The sequence below is a fragment of the Aethalodelphis obliquidens genome, unplaced genomic scaffold (assembly GCF_003676395.1).
Source record: "Aethalodelphis obliquidens isolate GAN/ISIS:26980383/991018 unplaced genomic scaffold, ASM367639v1 scaffold22, whole genome shotgun sequence".
Classification (NCBI taxonomy): domain Eukaryota; kingdom Metazoa; phylum Chordata; class Mammalia; order Artiodactyla; family Delphinidae; genus Aethalodelphis; species Aethalodelphis obliquidens.
Genome location: NW_020837966.1, coordinates 26,411,070 through 26,433,557, shown reverse-complemented (window position 1 = coordinate 26,433,557; position 22,488 = coordinate 26,411,070). Strand labels below are relative to the sequence as shown.

The following is a 22,488-nucleotide window of genomic DNA, read 5'->3' as shown; positions in this document are numbered from 1 at the left end:
CCACTGAGCCTGCGTGTCCGGAGCCTGTGCTCCGCAACGGGAGAGGCCACAACAGTGAGAGGCCCGTGTACCGCAAAAAAAAAAAAAAAAAAAAAAAAAAAATAGGCCTCCTCCTTCGGGAGGCCAAGAGAGGTGAGAAGTGCAGAGGGAAACACCAACGGTAGGCCCTGAGATCTATCCCAACCCGGTCAGAGTCTCCAGCGCTGCCGGGGTTCCTGGACAGACTCTGGTTCTGACATCTTCACCGGGAAGTAGCTTTAAAGGAGCGTGTGCTTACAAGCTGTGCTGCTGAACCCCCATTACTCTGCTATCTTGTCTAACCTAGTGATGCCACAAGATTCTTTCAAAAAACTGTTACCATGGGAACTTTTCTCTCTCAAGCATTTTTCAAGAAATGTTACAGGTGCTGCAGAATTCAATGCCCTTGGTCTCAGTAAGCATTTTCTGAGTCTTTGAACGTGTGGTTTCAACCGAGAGGACTTTCAAACCCATGATGCAAGGGTTTTGAACACAAATCTCTTCAAGGGATGGGGTTAATCACACAGGGCATGGGTGCTATGATGGCCCGAGGCCCCACTAGGCACGCAAATTCTGAACCACAGGGCCTTTAACGCAGCCTATCCGCTAAACAGAAGACCCCATAGGGATATAAGCAGCTCAGAGGGTGACCCCAATAAGGGATGCTGTGGTTATCATCCCTACCATGGGATTTCCCTTCTCATCAGAACTGGGAGGTGGTCAACAACACAACAAGGCGTCCATCCAGGCAGGGCAAGAGCCACCATCCCCCACTGAACCCCTGGTCCTAGGTCAGCACATCAGCTCATCTCTCAACTAAGCCGTGTTAGCCCAAGCCTTCTCCTCTTCTAAATTCCTGTGACGAAAACACCATCGACCTTCTATAATATAAACAGCGCAGATCTGGTAGGAACCAATACATCTTCCTGTCCCGACGTGGCAATGTTGCCAGGTAACAATGTAGAAATACACTCAGAAAACTGTATGTGACAATATACAACCTCCGCTCCGCAGCTGATAACCGAGGGAGTGTTAAAACACCATGTTCTCTGAACACTTGGGCTCTTGGTGCGAAAAGAAAATTAAACGGGATATTTCCTCTTGTAAATATAAGACAGGCATACGACTCACACATGCAGCCACTAACTGCGAACGGTAGAGGGGTTTGCCGCAGCCATCTGCAATGCACCCCAGCTTTCACTCTCCTGCCCCTCCACTCCCCCCCAACATGGATTCCAGAAAACTAAGAGAAACGTAACCAAGCACGAGCCTCTCCTGTGTTAGGGACAAGTTCACCTCTGACCAGAGAAAGGACACCAGTGGCAACTACAGAAAAACTCATACCTTATTATAAAACTGGGTGTGCTTCCATCGTGTGGTTCCTAAGTTGACTTAGAGAATTCACTGCATGACCAAGCAGTGACCACTTGCTTCTCAGATCAAATAACTAGCGCTGCCTACCCGCTCCCAACAGTGACGAGGAAGATGCAAAGCCACCACAGTGGATGTAGGGCACTGATTAACTCCCTGGCATTGGACCCATGCAACTTCAAGGCTGTCCAGCACGGTAGAAAGTCAAGAGGTTTTTGAGGGAGATAGACCCGGGTACCGAATCTCAGCTCTGCGAACTGGGTGACTTTGCGTAAGACCTCCCTCGATCTTTTGGGACTCAGTTTTCTTATCCAGAATTGGGGTTATCCCACCTCGCCCAGATCAAGTACACAGCAGCACCATGCGCTGTGCCTGCCCTGCAACGGGCACTTTATAAAGGCAACAAGTCCTTTCCTTTTCCTTCTGCAACACAAACATTCTTCAACCTGCCCAAGACTCGAATATGGGGAGAATCCAGTGCATGGAGCTTCTTCATGCAAAATGGGCAAAAGATGAGCTCTAATAAGCCTCACATTAACCGAAGTACATATGCTCCTTTAGATGCAAGTGAAAATCAAAACTTCTGGCAATATAATCTAACTTTTCTTAGGAGCCCTAATTCAATGAGCTGCCCTCTGTCTCCACGGAGAGGAAGTTATGCAAGAGACCTTCCTTCCCATTAACTTTCATGGACCTGAGACCCTGGAACCCGCTAGAGGGGAAGCAGCATGTGTGGCACATATAACTTTTATTTGGCAAATGAGATGCCCAGCCTGAAAGGTAAAGTCTTTCGTGCTTCTCTTCTCCATCATGCACAGGCCGGTGATGTAACCAAAGCAAAGACACACAAGCCATCTCAGGACTTCTCTGGAAGGCAGACTGCCCTCCACAATGAGCCCACTAACAAAAAGAAGAACAAAGAGAGAGAAGCCACACATTCTGCAGAGGGGCTGAGAGCTCAGGCTCTTCTCTGTATTTATTCATTACGTAGAGATCGAGTTACCTTTACCCAACACATGCAGAGACTTCCCTGGGGAACGTGGGGTTGAAACAAACCCTGATACAACTACCAGCTAGCTCTGTGACACTAAGCAAGCAACTTGACCTCTCAGATCCTCTATTTCCTGCTGAGCAGAAAGGGGTCCAGGCGGTACCTGCCCACACAGGACCACCACGCAGAGTAAATGAGATCGTGCAGAGAAACCAAGCCTCGCTCCTGGCACGTGAGCGTTCAGACTTTGGTACTCATTATTATTACCACCAACTACAGTTACTATAAAGAAGAAAAGGAGAAGGAAGAGCTCCATCGAGAATCTCTGGCATCACAAGGAGATTTCTCCAAATTGACTTTATATATTTCCCTTGGGTTCTGATAAACTTAACTCCTTCTCTCACCTAAAGAAAGTGCCTCTTTAAAATTGTGATAACCGTTCACAACACATTTCACATCCTCATGTTTATATTGGGAAAAGAACAAGATGACGAACGTAACATGGTGGCGACATACGGTCCAGACTTTGATTCATTCAGGGAACATTTATTGAGCACCCACCATGGTCCAGGTGCTGGGAAGTAAGACTGAGGCTTGACCCTGGGAGAAATTACACTCTTGGGTGGGGGGAGGAGAGGAAGACATAAAACCAAAAAGAAACTGTGAGCAATGACTGCGTATTAGGCACCATTCTGAGCTGCTGTGTGCTTTCCATATATTATCTCATTTAATCCCCAGAGGAGCCCTACGGAGCAGGATTCTCTACGTGTATTTGCTACGTACAGATTGACTTCCCTTCATCCAACACATGCAGAGACTTCTCTGGGGAGCCTGGGGGTGAGACTTGATCTCTGCCTCCTCGGGTCTTACAATGAGCCTCCATTTCAGGAGTGGTGACTGCTGAGTAAATGAACTGCCCAGACAAAGAGACCACTACTTCTGCCTCAGGGGATCAACAAGTTTCCAGAGCAGGAGGCAATTTAAACAGAGCTCAGGGAGCGTGCCAGGCAAAGGGAAAGCGGCACGTCCCACACGGAGCAGAGGCATCTGAGTACACGGCCAGGGCCGGGCAAACGAGCAGGTTGCAGCCACAGGACAATGAACGCGGGGGTGAGCGTGGGAACCCAGGCAGGGCCAGGCACGTGGGCACCAGTGGATCGCAGCAACAGGGCAGTGGATTTGATCTTCCGCGGAAGGCTGTTAGGACAAGGAATGAGGTGGTCCGGCCTTCATCTGGCGGGGCGGGGTGGGCATCACTGACAGCAGTATGGAAGAGAGAAATGTCCGGAGGCAGGGAGGCCTTGAAGAGCCCGTCTCAGGCTCAGAACTCAGATGGCCCGTTCTGGCAGATGGTATAGGATGCTTGTCAGGGGCAGGAATTCTGAAGCCAGAGTGCCTCGTTTCCAACCCCAGCTCCCCCAGCCCCAGCCGGGTCACTTTGGGCATGTCATGTAGCCTCCAGGTGTCAACTGTCTGGCTCATTACAAGTCTGAACTAAGTCCTGACTATTAGAATACTGGGAGGTAGAGGAGACGCAGAATGAGTTCCTGATGAAAATCAAGAGGGAGGAGTTGATGACATCAAGGTTTCCAGCTCGGGTGACTGCACAGGTGGCGGTGGGAAGTCCACTGACCTAGATACAGAACACAAGAAGGCCAATGCGGTGGAGGACTGGAGGTGATGGGCACGCCTGGGGTGGCGTGAACTGAGAGTTAACGCAGGTGGAGATGCCCAACAGGGATCTGCGCAGAAATCTGGAGATGATCACAGAGGTAGGGCCAGGAGCTGTTGGCATAAATGGTAGCTGGGAACCATGGGGATGGGTGAGGTCACCCAGGGAGCTTGGAGAAAAAGACGACAAATAGGCTGGAGACCAGGCGCCAGCATCTCACATATTTGAAGGTGAACTGTATGTGTGCCAAGGAGTCCCTTGTTCACAACGAGGAAAACCTCCAGAGGAAGCACAGAAATAGCACAGCGTCAGGCCATCAGGAAGTGACTGACGTAAAGTGTGGCACCCTGGGGTGGACGGTCAGACAGGGCTTCCAGATGAAAACTCTGGACTCCTGAGCCGTGTATACAGATCCCCTCGGGAAGGAGCTGCCCGAGGCTGCCTTCCAAATCTGCGTTAAAAAGTGCTAAGCAGGGCGATGGAATACATTCCCGCAGAGGCAGTAAAGGGAAAGGGGAGATCAGCCCTCCAATCGAGAAAGGAAAGAAAAAGTAGAGGCCTCTCGCTCCCTGAATTTCCATTTATAAGCGGAGTAAGTGGCCAGACTCTCAGGGGACTTAGGGTATTAGTCATCTGGTGAATATCTACCACAAACCTATCACTGCTCTCTACCGGGGGTGAAGACGACAGAACACAGGGATTAAGACTCGGTTCTTTTCCTTAAGCAGCTGCCTATCTCGACAGCAAAGATTCAACAAACACAGGGGCTGGCAGAGGTTTTCCATAAAGGTCCAAATGGTAAATATTCTAGGATTTGCCGGCCGTTCGGTCTGCGGTACAACCCCTCAGCTCTGCCCCAGCAGCGTGAGAACAGCCAAAGGCAACACTAAAGGTTATTGTAAGGCTGGCTGTGTTCCAGTAAAACTTTATTTACAAAAGCAGGCGTCGGGCTGGATTCGACCCACTGGCCACAGTTTGCCAATCCCTGGACCAAGGTATCATAAGCCAACAGAGGAGAATCTGGGGTCAGCTTAGAAGTTCATAAGAGGCACTCCATCCTCAGAAGTCACTAAGGAAAGTTAGGAAGAACACGGACCTCTTGCTAGAGCTGAAGGAAGAGAAAGAAAGAAGGACCATTTAGACTTGTGGATTTAATAGGATACAATGAAGGCACAGTGACAACAATTTTCCAGTCTTCTCTGACGTTTTTTTTTGTTCCTCAGTCAAATTTTGGAGATCATGGAAAACCCGAGGTTTCCTCTGAAGATATCTCTTCTTAGAAACTAATTCCTGCTTATGGGTTTTCTAGGAAGCAAGAAGATGAACACTTTGTATCCAAAGATCTCCCCCCAACTCCCTAACGACCGCATTCCTGTTAGGGAAGGCCAGAAGAGCACATGTATGGAACCGTCCACTTCTGCCTACGGTGTTGGCTTTGCTACGCAGGAAAGAAGAAAAGTAACATTGGGTCTCCAGTTCCTCTACAGGCACGAGCTGGTGGGCACATCTTCCCCTCGGACCACCGCAACAGGACTGTGCTTCTCAAACGCAAGTGACAAAGAACACGCTGACCATCTTTGCAGTCATGTTCTGTCCTCAACTGCAGTAGGTCCGTGCATCATCCAGGGCCCACAACACTTGGACAGCTGGGGGCGTTCATTCAAGTCTTATATTCCCAACAATGGGAACTACATTTGGATTTTGAGTCTTCACTGCAAAACCTTGGTCTAGACCCATAATCCTAAAAGACTCTTGTTCAGTGACACACCAGTTTCCTGGGGATGGAGAGGAAGGGCCTATGTCCAAGGATGACTTAGACCAAAAAGTAAGAATAAAAATAATAATACACAGAAGGAAAGAAAAAGTCCTGGGTCAGGGAGCAGGTAACTGGACTGCCTGTTGCTTTCTGCTTTGCCCAGAATGTCCGGCAGCGTAAAAAACCAGTACCCGAAGCAATGAAGCCTCCCACCCTCCTGGACCTCCGATGTTAGCTCAAATACAGAAAGAGTGAGAGGGACTTAGGTGAACAGTGTGTGAAAACAACATACGACAGCACACCCCCCAGGCCCACTGGATCATCAACCACTAGACAGAAGCAAATTATCAGAAGTTGGATTTTTGACGGAGAACAAATTGAAGAAAACAAAGCTCATTTTTAAATAATAAAGACTGTGTTAACACAAAAAATCACCACCTCGTTTCGAGATCCTTCTGTGACCTGGGCACCGAGTGAGGCACTTTCGGTGAATCACCCTGTCCGACCATCCCAGGAGCCCTGTGAGGTGGGGATGGACACCGTCCTGCTCCCCAGGCAGGAGCTGGCCTGGGGGGTCAAGGACCTTCCCTGAGCCCTGGGGTGGGAGGTGAGAGGCAGGGCTGGAGGCCTTCGTCCCTCCATCAAACCAGCCCCAGGGCAGCAGCTCATTCCTGCAGCCACGCCCTGTACCCCCCCTCCTCCATGTGGCCCTGTTTCATCCTCTCAATAACTGCATAAGGAAGGGACTCAGGCTTCCTAACTCGTGGTTTACAGATGAGAAAACTGACTTTCAGAGCATCCTGAGAAAGTCCAAGGTCACCCCGATGGCAGGGGCAGGGCCGGAATTGTAGCCCAGGTGCTTCCACTCTAGAGGCCAAGCTCCCTCCCCTGCCACGCCTGCCCTTCTGGGCAGTGTCCCCCGAAGTCCCTGACCCCACGCTACCCGTTCTCCAAGGAGGGCCAACTGGCAGCGCCTGCAGCCCTCCTCCCTGAACCAAGCCGGGCGGCTTCGTCGTCCAGACCCCTGGTGGCTTCAGCCAAAGGGCACAGGGGGCGGGGCCACCACCCTTCCTCTTATTGTCATGGCAACAGCTCCCACACCCCCCAGGCTGGGGAGAAAGCAGTCTCCTGACTCCACTGCTGGCCGTGCTCTTCTCCCACATGGATAAAACCCGAGGTCAGAAAACACCGCTCCCGAGTGACTCATTTCTGACTTGGCTGCCAAACACAACACCCTTTTACGTAACTCGCTTGCACACCAGTCTCCTCGTCCTCCGCCTCGGGGTAGCTGTCCTGTCGAACCAAGGCTGATCTGCCTCACCAGCTGGCCTCCCACCTCCCGCCAAGGCAAAGCAAAGCGCCCTTCCTGCCCCCCATCTCCGCTCACTGGGGTCGGGGTGGCCTCCAGTCCAGCGTGCTCCCCGCTCAGTGCCTTCTTGCGGCGACTTCTTCTGGAAGGGGTGGGAGATGTCCTATCGAATACTGGCTCTTGGGCTGCTGTCTTAAGCCAACCACAAAAAATAAGTGTGTGGCAAGGGAAAGGCCCCTGGACGAGGGACCTCTCTCTCTCTCAGCTGAATCCGCAGCCAGCTTCCTGACAGAGCACTTCTCACTTTTTCCAACTCGAGCTGTGTACGTGCGGAAAAGAAAATCCTTTCTGGGTGTGTCTGTAGGCTAGACTTGGCATGGGAAGAGCCGTGGGCAGCCATTTGATACATACAACTCACTGGGCTTCTGCAACCGGAAGCAATTAATCCACAAAAAATGTTCTTTTTCGATCTTTTCCCTGCGTTTGCTGTGAGGTTCTCTATGGTCGTGACAGCACGTACAGCCCCAAACATCTGTATGTGCTTAAAAAAGAAACCTAACACTGGGTATGTTCAAAGATACATTCTACTCCTCCCCTTCCCCCAGGTGAGAGCAGTCTCTGTCCTCCTGAAGCGAAGAGGAAGTGGAAGAACCTCCCCCGGGTGCTGGTGGGGACATGTCAGGAGGAAGAAACACAGAAGTTGGCAAGGACGCGAAGGACGGATATGCAAGTGGCATGAGGCTCACTGAGCCCTGCGTTGCCAAAAATTAATTCAGAAGCAAATGCTTATTTGATAGTTTCCCACTTGCTACAAAACATCAAGCGGAAAGACTTCTTCTGGGGGCTGGCAGGAAGTGGGTGGCATGAGAGAGGGCAGAGAGAAAGCAGGAGTTACTCTTTTTTTTTTTTTTTAATAGATCTTTACTGGAGTATAATTGCTTCACAATACTGTGTTAGTTACTGTTGCACAAGAAAGAGAATCAGCCCTATGCCACATGTTCCCATATCCCCTTCCTCTTGAGCCTCCCTCCCGTCCTCCCTAGGTCATCGCGAAGCACCGAGCTGATCTCCCCGTGCAATGCGGCTGCTTCCCACCAGCCAACTATTTTACATTCGGTAGTGTGTATATGTCCATGCTACTCTCACTTCGCCCCAGCTTCGCCCTCCCACCCCATGTGATCAAGTCCATTCTCTTCGTCTACCTCTTTATTCCTGCCCTGCAACTAGGTTCCTCGGTACCAATTTTTTTTTTTTTAGATTTCCTACATATGCATTAGCATACGGTATTTGTTTTTCTCTTTCTGACTTATTTCACTCTGTATGACAGACTCTAGGTCCATCCACCTCACTAAAAATAACTCAATTTCATTTCTTTTTATGGCTGAGTAACATTCCATTGTATACATGTGCCACATCTTCTTTATCCATTCATCTGTCGATGGACATTTAGGTTGGTTCCATGCAATCCCTATCAAACTACCAATGGCATTCTTCACAGAATTAGAACAAAAAATTTTACAATTCATATGGAAACAGAAAAGATGCCGAATAGCCAAAGCAATCTTGAAAAATAAAAACGGAGTTAGAGGAATCAGGTTCCCTGACTTCAAACTATACCACAAAGCTACAGTAATCAAGACAGTATGGTACTGGCACAGAAACAGAAATATTGATCAATGGTACAGGATAGAATGCCCAGAGATAAACCCACACACATATGGGCACCTAATTTACAACAAAGGAGGCAAGAACATACAATGGAGAAGACAGACTCTTCAAAAAGTGGTGCTGGGAAAACTGGACAGCTACATGTAAAAGAAGGAGTTACTCTTAAAGAGAAGCTCGGTCCCATGGCTCAACGATGTCACCCATTCCTGGAGAACTCCAGGGTAGTGGTACCATCTCCTTGCTCCTATAAGCAGAGGGTTCACCATGAAGCCTGAGCCACTCTGACAGCACCCAGGTAGGAGAAGTTTTGGAGGCAGTATCTATCTTCAGACATTGTTACCATCAGAGAAGCCAGGGCAGGGACAGAAGGTATGGGAAGACTTGGAGTCCACTATGCCAGGCCAGGAACTATCCCAATTCAGTTTCCAGGCATTTCAGGGCTTAAGTGATGGTGTGACAGATTACAAGGTTTCAGAGTAAGGTCAATTCTCCATGTGAGGGTTCCTAGTGAGCATTGTAGGTCCTTAGTTTTGGACTGCTACAAATGGAATCCCTCTGAGGTCTGGATAATGAAGTTTAGAACTTCTGAAGAACTCTGGTCCCCAGTGACCTTACCCTCAGTACAAGGGTGAATTTTCACACACCATCAGAAGGGGAAGGACAGGAGTTGACACTTTTGCAAAAATGGGATTGAACTTCCAGAGAGAACTGAGCTCCTCCATTGCAGACAATAGTGTCTCCCTTTCTTGCCTAACTCAGGGGCTTGACCGACCCATGGCAGGTGCTCAATCAATGATAACAAGGGTGTGGGGGAGCCAGCCTCCCTCTCTCCTTAGTGCACAAGCTCTACCCACAGCAAGAGGTGCCACTCCTCTCCCCTCCCTCTGGAGTCGAGCCGGTCTCACGACTGGCTTTGACCGGTAGAACATGGCAGAAGTGTTGTACCATGGATTCCAAGCCCAGGCCTTAAAACGACTGGTAGCTCCCACATCCTACTCCCCAAAACACTGCTTCTCAGAACCTAGCCACCACGCTCTAAGAAGCCCAGACCACACAGAGAAGCCACATGGAGGAGAATCAAGGGCACAGTCCCCGCTCAGCAGCCAGCTGGGAGCTAGCACCAGTGCTACAGCCATACAAGTGGCCATCTTGGCCGTCCCAGCCCAATCAAGGCCCTGATGACTGCAGCCCCAGCCAGGATCACACACAGCAGAACTACTTACTGCTTGTATGATGAGGGGCGAGTTCCGTAACTATTCTGGGCTTTAGTCTCATCTGAAAAATGAGATAATCATGGCACCTACCTCTTAGGGAGACTGTAAGAATTAAATGAGATGATACGTGAGAAACCCGTAAGCATAGTTCCTGGTCCACAATAAGCCCTTAATAAATGCTGGTTATCGTCATCATCATTACGGTTTTTACTTTCATTTTTTAATGATCATACAGTAAAACTGACTTTTTGGTGCGCAGTTCTACAAATGTTCACACATGTATAGATTTGTGTGTCCAAAGCAGGACACACAACAGTGGCATCACCCAAAAAACTCCTTTGTGCTATTCCCTTATGGTCGGATTCTCCCCTCAGCCCTATGCTGGAAAACACTGATCTGTTCTCCATCCCTACAGCCTTGTCCTTTGAGAATGTCATATAAACAGAAGCACCCAGGGCATCGCTTTCTGAAACTGGCTTCTTTCACTCAGCGTAATGCCTCTGAGGTGCAGCCACGTCATCGCATTTATCAATAGTTCATTCCCTTTTATTGTTGAGTAGGATGCTGTTGCATGGACGTCCCACAGACTATGCAATCACCGTACTTTAAATAATTATTTTCACAAGCCAGGGAAGAAAGACTTCAGAAATAGAGCCAGCCAGCCATCACTACTGGATTCTGAGTATTTCTGGAAAAACATCTAATAATCTCTAAAAAGTCCTGATTCAAAGAGGTAAGGAACCCAGGAGTCCACACGCATGTATGTCTCATGATAGATACACACAGGAACAGAAACCCAGGGATGACTTCCCGAATCCCACACAAAACTGGGTTGGAAAGTATGTCTCACTCCCCTTCCCCTCCACGTGAAGCCTGCTGCACATCTTGGGAGGAGGCGCTAGTAAAGCTAAGGGCTCTTCTGCAGCTGTCTCCTTGGAGAACCAGCACACAGCCCTGGAACTGTGCAGTGCTGCATGCCCCACAGCAACTGCCTTTTCTACCACCTGTCCCTGAGAAACAGGAGTCCAGGGGAGCCCACCTGGATTCCCTTCCTGGGACTGGGACACATCACGGTGAACAGGAAGGACGGCGGGCAGTGCGCTCCAGCTGGGACCCACCCCGCCTGTAATGGCCGACAGCCTTCGGCGACCATTAGCAGTCACAACTGCAGCCTTCACCCGACTCACGCTAACTTCCCAGCTGCTCTTTTAGTACTCTGAACCGGCTTCTCTAAAGCAAAACAAAACTGAATCACACTCCCCCTGGGACTGCAGGGTGTCTGTGCTTAGGTGGCCCCAGACAACTTGAATTCCACATCATTTTCTCTGGAGAAAGAGGAGCTCAGGGCCAAGTCAGCTGCAGGCTAGAATGAATTTTCCTGGAACCGCAGGGTTTTAACGAGGCAGTGGGTGAAATCCTCCCAGCAACCCCTGAAATCACAGGAGGAGAGAGAGATGGGGCACGGGCAGAGCCAGCACACGCTCCCTGCTGTGCCCTCCCAAGCTGGCAGGGGGCTCACAGGCCACCCTATCCAGGCCCACCCAGCCGTGAGCACACTGGCTCTTCCAACAGACAGCAGCTCCGCTCGCCGAGAGGCTGGGCCTGGAGCTCCACCGAGGCATTTCATCTGGAGCCTGAGCATATGAGTAATAAATGTGTGAAAACATGAAACTAATATTCGTAATTACTTTACAAGATAAAGAACTTGAAGGAAAAACAGCTTCTGTGTGCCTTGCCATCACCATCAGGGGTACACTGTGAAAAACACAGCATCTCGCCAGAAACTCAGACTGCGTCGTGCCAGCCAGGCTCAGCGCCGGCAGCCCTCAGTCTCCTCGAGCCCTCCCCGGGCTTCATTATTCCTTAATTAACGGTGTCTTCTTGTGTCCAGTCATCCAGACTCGGTAAAGCCTCCCGGGGCCAAGTGGGGGGCCCTCTGACCTTCTGGCTTCTGGCATCCGGCATCCAATCGGGTGACACTTTGGCCAACATGCATTAACTATAAATGGGTCCAAGGCACCAGCCTTGAGGAGGGAGCGAGCGTTGGAGAGTCTCCATTCATGACGTCCTGTCCCCACCAGGCTCAGGATACTTTTCCTCCTTTATTGAAGTATAGCTTTTGTAGAGTAAAGCACACCAATTCTAACTGTATGGCTCCCAGAGATTGAAACAGATTTATACCCACGTAACTACCAACACGTAGCCCATCGTTTCCAACACCCCAAAAGGCCTCCTATGCCCCTCCTAGAAAACATCCTGCCCTGTGAGCACGCCTTCCACTCTTGTGCCTCTGGGCCTTCTTGCCCTGCGGCATGGTCCAGCCTCCCCACCCCCCAGCTCTGTGCACAACTTTCTGACCCACACCCATCCTTCAAAACCCATGTCATCAAAAAACCTTCCACTGGCTCTTCGCGTGGCTGCCGTTACTTCTCCCTTGGGGGGTCCGCAGTATCCTTCCTACCTCTTGGATGGCACTACAATCATTCTTGAGACACAGCTTCCTATGTGCATGTATACTAAGTCTTATACCCTTGCTTCATTTTTAATTTCTTGAAGACTGGGATTAGCAAATTAGCAACTTTTTTTTTTTTTTTTTAAATTGAGGAGGGGAAGGAATAACCTAAGGTTTCCAACTTATTTGGCCAGTAGGGAAAAAACCCCAACCACTATCAACACCACTTCATTCAAGAAAAGATATCAGAAATTTAAAAAAAAAAAAAATTGGACAGGCTATAACCTCAGAATAAAATGGTCAGATGGTCCTTCAAACTGATACATTTGGTTTATGAAACACTGACCACATCACCCTGGTTTCCACACTTGGCTGTGCCGGGAGAAAATTCTCATAGACCGACCGGCCCCAGTGTCTGGAAACCACTGCCCTGAAGTCCCTAGTTCAGTGTAGTGTACACAGCAAGTGCTCAATTAATGTTTAGTTTGACTGATCTAGTCCCTGGGAATCACATGGTTCAGAGACCAGGAGAGTTTCAGCCCTGCTTCCATGACAGCGCACATACCCAGACAGCAGGACCACGGCAGTGGGCGAGCGAATCCTCGTGAACAGAGGACCTGCAGGACCCATCCACGTGCACACGCATGGTCAGACTCACGCGGGACAAAATCAAACGGCAGCCCACATGTTACAGGTCACAGGTGCCCGTGTGACAGTTCAGTCGTGCAGCGGACTCTCCCACCGGCACAAATCTCAACTGAGGGCAGCGCACATAAGAACGTCAGAAGTGTGTGTTGGGGTACTTGGGCTGGAGGCCGAGGAGACAGGGCCACCGCAGTTGCCATGGGTGGGGAGGGCACAGGGCGCCTAGCTGCAGGAGCGAGTGGGGCTGAAACCCAGGTGCCCTGGCTCAGGCCCAGGAGAAGAAATGCCCTGTTTAAATTTGCAGAAAGAAACAAAACTTCATTAATCCAGATTCTGAAATTAAATTCAAGACCAAGAATATATGGTCAGGGCTTCCCTGGTGGCGCAGTGGTTGAGGGCCCGCCTGCCAATGCAGGGGTCGCGGGTTCAAGTCCTGGTTCGGGAGGATCCCACATGCCGTGGAGCAGCTGGGCCCGTGCACCACGGCTGCTGAGCCTGCGCTCTGGAGCCCATGAGCCGCAGCTGCTGAGCCCGTGTGCTCCAAATGCTGAAGCCTGCACGCCTGGAGCCCGTGCTCTGCAACAGGGGAGGGCACCGTGGTGAGAGGCCCGCGCACCGCGGCGAGGACTGGCCCCCGCTCGCCGCAGCTGGAGAGGGTCCATGAGCAGCAACGAAGACCCCACACAGTTAAAAATAAATAAATAAACTTATTTTTTTTAAAAAGAAATAATACATTTAATTAGGGGACCAAACATCCCAGTGTACACCTGCTGACCTAACATAATAATTAATGGCATAAAAAAAAAAGAATATATGGTCAAGTCAAATATATACATAAGGGTGAACTTTATGGTATATGAATTATATCTCAATCAAGAGCTGTTATCAAACTGTGTGTGTGTGTGTGTGTGTGTGTATGTATACACACACACACACACAGCTAAGTAAACCCTTATTCAGAGCCAACAAAGAATGAAGAATGCATGAAGGGAGTATCCAAAATATTTTAAAATATTTAAAGGAATCTTTTTAACTGCCGTGTCCATGTGAAAATTATGTATATATTATTAAAATTCATTAAAATTGCTTCTTTAAGGACTTCTACTCAGAATTCTACTTCCTATTATTATTTTAAAATATGCGTCATAACAAGCCAACAAAAAGTCATCTATTTACCTTTGATTAAGCTAGCCTGGCTTTCCCCTATTAGCTCCTATTAGTTCAAACTGGTTCAGTTTTATTGAGCTTTTCAGTTAAAAGAAAGAGAAATATATAGTTTGCAAGAGCTGCAAGGTCCACAGATGTAACAAATCTAAATAGCACACACAGTCCAAACCCCCTCTGGTCATCAGGTGACGGGATCCTCTATGATCCTGGATAAAAGCTGTAAACATAATTCATGCAATCATTCATGAACAAACATTCACGGATTATCTATTATGCTCCAAATCCTGGGCCAGTTTTCTTCACATATCCTCAGCATTTTATCAGTTTTTGAATGTAACTCATGTTTTAGAACCAAGTCTGAATCAGGACAGGATGACCACAGCAAGATAGCAAAAGAATTCGCTTTTCAGAACAATACAATTTCGTGCCCTAAAAATGAGCTGTCTCTCGTACAGGAGTCTCAGCACCGCCCAGTACCTGGTGCCCGGAACAAATCCTCCTCCTGTTCAGCAAGGACGCCCCATGAGCAGCAAAGCTGCCTTCTTACCTGTATGGTGGTGTTGCCTCCTTCCAGCAGGGCGATGGCCAGGAGAATGCTTTCATGGAACACTCGATCGCTGGATGCGTTCATTATGAGGTCGATGACTAGATTGGAGGCCCCCTCCTTGTCAAGATGGCACTGAACCTCAGCCAGGCTCATCTCCCCCCTGCTCATGGAGCTGGACCCGGAACCTCCCCCTAGGAAGATGGAACATTGCTCTTATCAACCACAATCAGAGCAGTTAACATTTATTGCATACTTACCGAGTACCAACATTTTGTGCACTCAACACTTTAGTGATGCTATCTTAACAAGCACAAAGGAAGGTACTCGTTATTAGCACAGAGATTAAGTCACTTGTCCAAGGACACCCAGTGCAGCTTGTAAGTAACAGAGGTGGAACTTGGATGTAGGCAGGTAAGATGAAGGAAGAATAAGACATTTCAAGCAAGAGACTTAAAGCCATCCAGTCAAGACTCTCCCTTACATTAAAATACAGTGACCCGGGGCAGAATTATTAAGAACTGATCTGAGTTTAAGAGACAAACCGAACTTAAACACTTCTTAGAACTTAAACACGCTCAAGAAGCATAGCCTATAATGATCACTTCAGTTCTCTTTCTAAGAAGCCCACCGCAGCCCCAAAACTCACCCTTTCACATACTTTTTTCATTCATTCATTCAATAAATATTGACTCAGTGCTTGGCATGGAGCGGAGAGCAGGGGGTAGGGGAGTGAACCAAACAAAGTTCATCTCCTCACTGAGCTTCAGATGAGAAGCATATACTTAGGAAGAGAAGGCCTGTGCCATTTAGTGGAACAGATTCCAATCGTGTTGAGAAAGTGCCTATTTAAGAACTTGCACTATTATTGGCAAAACCCGAAATATGAATGTTCATGGGGAAATGGGGTGATTAAAAAAAAAACACAAAAAACCCCCAGAAAATCATCTATCAGTCCCTCCCTGCAGAGTTCAATTCAAATGCCACATCCTTTACATTGCTTTCCTTGAGTCCAATCTATTGCATTTCTAGTACAAGGTAGACACTGGCTGTCACATCTTCTCTCCAACAGCTTCTTAAAGCAGAACCTGTCTCTGATGCATTTCCAAACCCCCCTCCTGATATCGCTCCAGAGCCTCACATGTTTGTTGAATGACTGCACTTCGGCAAGTAAAGAGAAATAGTTTTGAGATGTTGTGGGAAGAACTTCTGCTTGACAATCACTGGGAACGTTTGGATGAGAAGCTAAGGTCTGTCTCTGGGGTGCTCTGTGGGCAGATCCGCTCTACATTTTCATTTGGCGAGAAGCCCAAGATCCCTCCCCAGAGATTGCCAGAATTACTTTACTAACCACTGAGTACTTCTGTGCCACCAGCAGAGTCCACCAAGGACTGAAGTGCTCAAGGGTCATCACCATAGCCTGGGAATCAGGCAACTCACATTTGTGCTTTGAGCACGGAACTACTGGCCCCTCTTAAAACCAACACCATCGCTCACAGTTGAATTCAACGTTTTGGTAGCCTTTACCTGTAATTGTGCTTACAATGTTTTGGGACTCCTTTCAGGATGTGTTTTTAAGCAATTCTTTACTGGTTTTTTTTTTTTTTTTTGCAGAAACCTAAGACTTTGGGGAGGCACAAAGCTTGGGCATTAGAATTAGATTTAATTAATTTAAAGCAGCTTTACATTACAGACCAGTCACTAATAAGCTCCCCTTTCCTCTGTTCAACAGGGATGACAGCAGTCCCTACCAGATAGTAACTCAGAGGAGAAAAGGAGATAAAGAAGGCAAAATGCTTGGGAAAGCCTTCGGCTCAGTAAGTGTATAATAGATGGTGGCTTTCGCCTCCTCACTGCCAACAGCATACTCATTTTACGGGAAAACATGAGTCCTCATGGCCACGAGAACATGTGCGATAAAGTCAAGTTCATTGAGTCATTCAAGTATCACCAAGAGGGCTGCTGCATGGGAAAAAGGGGCAAAACACTCAGCCAATATCTAATTGCAGGGAAACATTTTTAGACACCAATTTGATGGTAGACCAGAGACAAAACAAGCTGCTAAAATAATACACTTGCAACCCAAATGCATCTGTTAGAGGTCCAACCTGCTAATCAGAAACACGCAGCTCTTGCGTGGCACACTCAGTTCACACGTGCAGCTAATTAGCACCCCACGTGGCCTACCTCCTCCCCCGGGCTTGCCGGGTCCTCCTGGTGACAGCGGGCCATTGCCAAAGCTGGTAAGGCTCTCTCTTCTTCCTGAAGGTCTGATGTTTCCATAGTAACGGTTGACCAAAATCTGCCTGAGGGCCTCACCCTTAATTCAAACAGGATAATGAAATCAGGTTCTGAATTTAATGCATGACTGAGCTACTAATATTAAAAAAAAACAACACAGAGGTACTCAGTTATAACTGGCTCAGTCTCACTCAGTGAAAAAATAAATTATTAATAAGAGCATTTGGAAACTCTGAAGTTAACTTCTTCAGTGTTTTCTCAGGAAACCACATCATAAAAAAGCATCAATCTAAAATATTAAATATCTGAAAGTACTCTCTCACACGGTGATAAAGACAGAACATTAATCTCGGAGGGTAACTAAGAGTAACAAAACAAAACAAGAGAAAATCCCTTTGGGATAAGCCAATAAAATTCAGACAAATTGAAAAATTCACAGGTCATCTTCCCCACAGCAATATGAAAATGTTACTCCAACCAGAGCATTCATCCCAAGGTCCAAAGAAAATCTCAACCTATCAGAGTAAGAGAGTAAACAAAACAATAAGCTGAAAGTGAGCCTTTCTTACAGAAACAGTCAATGGGCCACATAGTGAAGAAAAAATAATGCAACAGAAAATAAATTTCTGGCAGAGATCAGATATGTCAATCAAAAAATAGGCCACATGGACAAAGTGACATTTGGGATTTGCTTTGAAGTAATATGGGAGGAGGGTACTAGCTGGGTATAAATGAGACAAGAGTGGGCATGAGTTGATAGTCACAGAAGTTGAGTTATGAATGAGGGTTCTTGAAACTCTTCAAAATATGTATTTTGGATATTTTTAAACATTTCCATGATAAAAACTTAAAAATATACATAAATATCAAAGGACTCCTGGGCAGGGGACATAACAAACTGCCGCGATTCCAACCAAAAAAGAAAAAAAACAAAAAAACCTAACCAAAAACACAACCTTGACTTATTCTCAAACACTACGCACATTGGTAAAGCAGCACAAAGCAGTGGGATTTATTCTCAGCTCTATTCCTCGTGCAGTCTTGCTGAGGGACTCCCAGACCACCTCCCAATCTGGAAGTTTCTACCAGTTAAAGGATATATGGATTTCCCCTGGACCCTTAAGTCCTGGAGTTCCTCCGGCACATCACTGAGAGGTAAGTGAGAAGTCTAGCAGAGAGAAGAGGTGCTGCAATACAGCAAGTCTCTAAGATAAGAGACACAGGAGTTCTTCTGAAGAGACCTGCCACTGTAACAGGAGCCAGTAGAGCTTAAAGTGATTTGTTGAGAGGCTCTAAGAACAGGACTGGAGACTTCAAGGAGGGTGTTTGCAAAACAAGATGGGAGGGAGAAGAGTGTCCTAAGGGTGGTGGGGAGGCAGGACCAGGGAAGAAGGACCAAGGCACAAAACCCTTTAGTTCAACTGTCAAAATGATGTGAGGTCCCAGGGCTACACAGCCTGGCTTTTCTCCTTTGTTAAATGCATGCTACTGGTCAGACTCCAGGGAAAAATGGAGAGATGGGGTAAACAGGAGAGAGAGAAGGGGGGAAGGCAGTCCTGATTTTTAAATGAAAGTTCAGGCATGAAAAGAAATCTCAATTTTCCTCTCTCCATTCCATCCACAAATACGTCTCTCGTCGTAGTTAAGCAAGGGAGAATGCTTGTAACTAGGACATGAAACTCATTTCGTACTTCGACCACCAGGAAATTCAAGATTCCAAGAGTACTTTCAGTGAAGAAGCTATTTGTGATCTTTAAAAATACTTTCAAAGTAAGCTGTTTTCAGTATAATATTCTTTAATGGCTTAGGAAACCACATTTTGGTATAAAGATATAGCTTTGCACCAGAACAAACGTTATCAACACTTTCCAAAGCAGTCATGGAGGGCATGGTGAGTCTAAAAGGCTGACTTCACAAGCGAAACACATATTTCAAAGGAATGGTCAAGAAAGCTGACTAAGAAAGCAAAGGGGGAAAGGCAAGGCTACCTCCACATTGAATGTAACAGTACACTAAATACCATTTCCCTCTGTCAACACAGTGATGCATCTACTTGATTTTGTTTCTGAAGATACAAACTTTGAGCTCCCCCAGAACGGAGAGTTGGCAGGAAACCATCCCAGTTTTCTATGGGATCCTCTTGGGCACCACAAGAACACTGTTTGAGAGGTAAATGGCTGATCTGAGACCTGTACGCTGCAGCCACAGAGAACAGCCAACATTGCCACTGTGGCAAGAACCTGGAAGAGCACAGGGTTGAATGGTCAAAGGCAGGGTGACTGTCACCAGCCAACAAACATGCCTCCTTTAAGGGAAGACTCAACCAGAGGCTTCACACTACGATTCCACCTAGGACTGGAGTGGCTCAGAGTTTCCGCTCCTCGGGGTTTTGAGGGTCTCATCAGCAAGACCCAGGTCAGTTTGCAATCAAGGAAGCAGGAAGTAGAGAAAGGAGCATATGCCGTCCGGGAACACGTGGACTCCAGGAACAGGAACTTCACATTTATGCAGCCTGGATGCCAACTAAAGTTACAAAGGGATCTCACATTACCATTTTGCCTCTCCTTGCACAGACAAACCCTAGCAGTTACCATAGCAACCAACGCATCAAATGGTACCTTTTCCCCCATAAGGGGATATCATGAAATGTGTGCATTATGGAAAACACACACGCACACGCTCCACCCTACAAACTTTTAATTTTTTCCCTCTTAATTGTAAGGTTTTTGGCACACATGCGCCTCACCTTCACTCCACAAAAAATAAATTTTAAGGCAAGGGGAAAAAAGAGAACATGTGGGATTTGCTTTTTTTTAAAAAACAAAAAAACGAAAAAACAAGATGAGATTCATTCCCTTTCTGAAAGAATAAAGACTGAAAATTTTAGGTAAAAAGAAGGGACAGAAAGAGAAAATGCATAAGCATTATTAAAAGTGATGCAAATCCTTAGTGTGAAAACTTAGGTTCAAGGAAAATTCTGTTTTTCTGAGCTCGTGGTTTAATTTAGGAAAAATTAAAATCTGCAGAGAAAAGCCTTCCTAATCATCTTGATATAAATTACTCAACAGCACTAAGCTGTTCACGGCGTACTGGGCTGAGAAAGCTGATTGCAGAGAAGGAAAAAAAAGTCACTTCCCAAAAAACATCACTTCCCCAGCTCTCATATTTGGCCATGCAGCCTTTTCTTCAAAAAGAATACTAGTTTTTCCCCAGCAGTTTACACCTACAGCATGCAAACCAATATCAGATGTTTGTCTCTGGTAAAAAAAATTCTACATTCCACACACATGATTACCTACGACTGAGAAAAGACAAAGGCAAAGGGTTTCATGTGCAGTTAAGTGTCAGGTGAAAATGGTGAAAAAGGCAGGTCAGTGATGCGGAGTCAAGAAAACAAACTCCTGCCTTGCAAGTCCGTTCAAACGCGTTTCATTCCGTCAATGAAACTCGTGGCTAATGAACTGTGTGGGAACATAGAGCGTTGAACACAGCACTAAGAGTTAAGATCGCAAAGGAGAGGAAAAGTGACCTTTGGGCTCCCAGGTTCCAGCCGCTTAAAAATCAGGTGCTTCAGGAAAGATTACCCTCTCACATGAGCAGTGAGCCTCTCTCACCTTAGTCAGCACTAAGGCAGCACCTTGATTTAAAAATACCTTCCTTTTCCTACTCCGGTTGTCTGTCAAATCACTGCTGTGTCTCAGTGTGCAAGGCGACCGTGATCATTAATATCCCTTCTCAGAGTCCAGCCGCTGTGCGAAGTGCTTCAAGGGCACAGCTCTGGAGAACAGCCATAAGGGATGGAGACTACTACCTGCATTCTACAGCAGGAGAAACTGAGGTTAAATCACGTGCCCCAAATCACACAGCGAGGGCCTGGCAAAGGCAGGCTTGAACCGGTTTCTAATTCCAAAGCTCATGCACTGGAGCAAATCAAACTTAGGGCACGAGAGACAGCTATGTGCCTTTACCGGCTACTTCTAAGACCCAGGACAATTCTTGAAGGACAGGCAAGGATGGAAAAAACAGGAATGCAAGGTGCCCTTGATCAATGAACGGCAGGAGACACTGGAAGCTGGTGGGGAAGGGCTGAGTGCCAGCTTCCTAGAAGAGCTTCTTTGGTCATAGTCTGAGAAAGCACAATCGCAAGAAATAGGAAAGGACTCGAGATGTGCTGGGACTGAGGCAGGGACTGAAAGCGTGTGAGCAGAACAAAGGTGCCCCAGGCACCCACTCATCTCAGACGCACATTCTCCAGGACACTGGTGAACACACTTTCAGGGCAGTACTCGCCACGACTGCCCATTTCCTAACCCTGTGACTTGTGAAATGGAGGGGAAGGCTCTCTTGGCAGGTCAACAGCAGCATTTATAAACATTTACGCGTTAACACGTGTAAAAGTCTTAGCCTAGGGATCGGCATATGATAGGCACCCAGAAAACCAGGATATCTGGTATTTTCCAGAAATGGGTAACATGCAATCAGTGGTCAGCATGCTAACGATATACGTGGCCTTCTAGGAAATGGTTTAGCAATGCACAATCAGCACCTTAAGGAAGAATCTACCCTTTGGCCTAGAAATTCCCCTTTTTTGAATCTATACACATATGTACACACTTGTCCAGGTCCTCATCAAAGGAAAACATTACAAAGTACTCGTTAATTTGTGGAACTTTAGCCAGTTGTTAACTTTCAAAGACTATCCAAGAAAATGCTTAGATATATTAAAGGACAAAAGCAGGGAAGAAAAGTTATACACTTGGAAGAACCCCAATGACAATGAAAGTGTATCTGCGTGTGTTGCCACACATTCTCACGTGTGCAAAAAGGGGGGCAGAAGAAAATATTAAATCAAGAGCAGCTTTTATAGCTAGGTAGTATAATTATGAACATTTTTTCCATTATACTTGTTTTGTTTATTATACTTTACCCATGATGATCATCCGTTACTTATAGAAAAAAAAATTTGTTTTTAAGGCTACACTTAAGGAAAAAGCCACTCCAGGAGAAGAAGAGAGGATGTGAAAAGCTGACTTGGTCGTTATTCGGGGACCGGCTGGGTGTAGTGCGCGAACAGGTAGTTTATGGGCAGAATCACCAGTCAGTTTCACTTCTGTAAATGGCTGTGATTGGTCCTGAGCCAATTAACGCTATGACAAGGACAACCACCACCACCACCATCCGTCTTTAAGTCACAGCCTGTGGCTGTGGACAGTGTTGTGGTCATTAGCTCCCAACACCCAGGACTACGTACCCTTTTATGGTCCTCCAGTTGCCTCAGGGGTGGACTCGGTTCAACCTCCTGCTAAGCAGGCAGAAATTCCATTTAAGTACGTACAACACTAGGGAGACACTCCCATCTTCAGGATCAGACACAAATCAAATACATGGAGCATGCGTACATAGCGAAGACTGACACAGAAGGAACAGAGGCCTGTGAGAG

At 47.2% G+C, this 22,488-nt stretch overlaps 1 protein-coding gene and 2 long non-coding RNA genes across 8 annotated transcripts in view; 1 reads left to right on the top strand and 2 right to left on the bottom strand.

Moving 5' to 3' along the window:
• ITPR1 (inositol 1,4,5-trisphosphate receptor type 1) overlaps nucleotides 1-22,488 on the bottom strand; it is a 318,999-nt gene that overhangs the window by 86,980 nt on the left and 209,531 nt on the right. For 4 of the 6 annotated variants that reach the window (XM_027121453.1, XM_027121455.1, XM_027121454.1 and 1 more), the window contains 2 exons: nucleotides 16,995-17,127; nucleotides 14,811-15,001 (listed from right to left, as the gene is read on the bottom strand). The exons of 1 other annotated variant lie outside the window; for it this stretch is intronic. In XM_027121453.1, coding sequence (XP_026977254.1) covers nucleotides 14,811-15,001; nucleotides 16,995-17,127 — 324 coding nt within the window. Of the gene's footprint in view, nucleotides 1-14,810; nucleotides 15,002-16,994; nucleotides 17,128-22,299; nucleotides 22,351-22,488 lie in introns of all 6 variants that reach the window. One more of the 6 variants, XM_027121458.1, reaches the window with a different exon arrangement.
• Nucleotides 15-6,242, top strand: LOC113628129 (uncharacterized). Its single transcript, XR_003435895.1, has 2 exons — nucleotides 15-4,152; nucleotides 5,276-6,242. It is a non-coding gene; the product is annotated as an uncharacterized LOC113628129 (long non-coding RNA).
• Nucleotides 4,962-7,716, bottom strand: LOC113628130 (uncharacterized). The gene is made up of 2 exons (XR_003435896.1): nucleotides 7,196-7,716; nucleotides 4,962-5,160 (listed from the first exon to the last, which is right to left on the bottom strand). It is a non-coding gene; the product is annotated as an uncharacterized LOC113628130 (long non-coding RNA).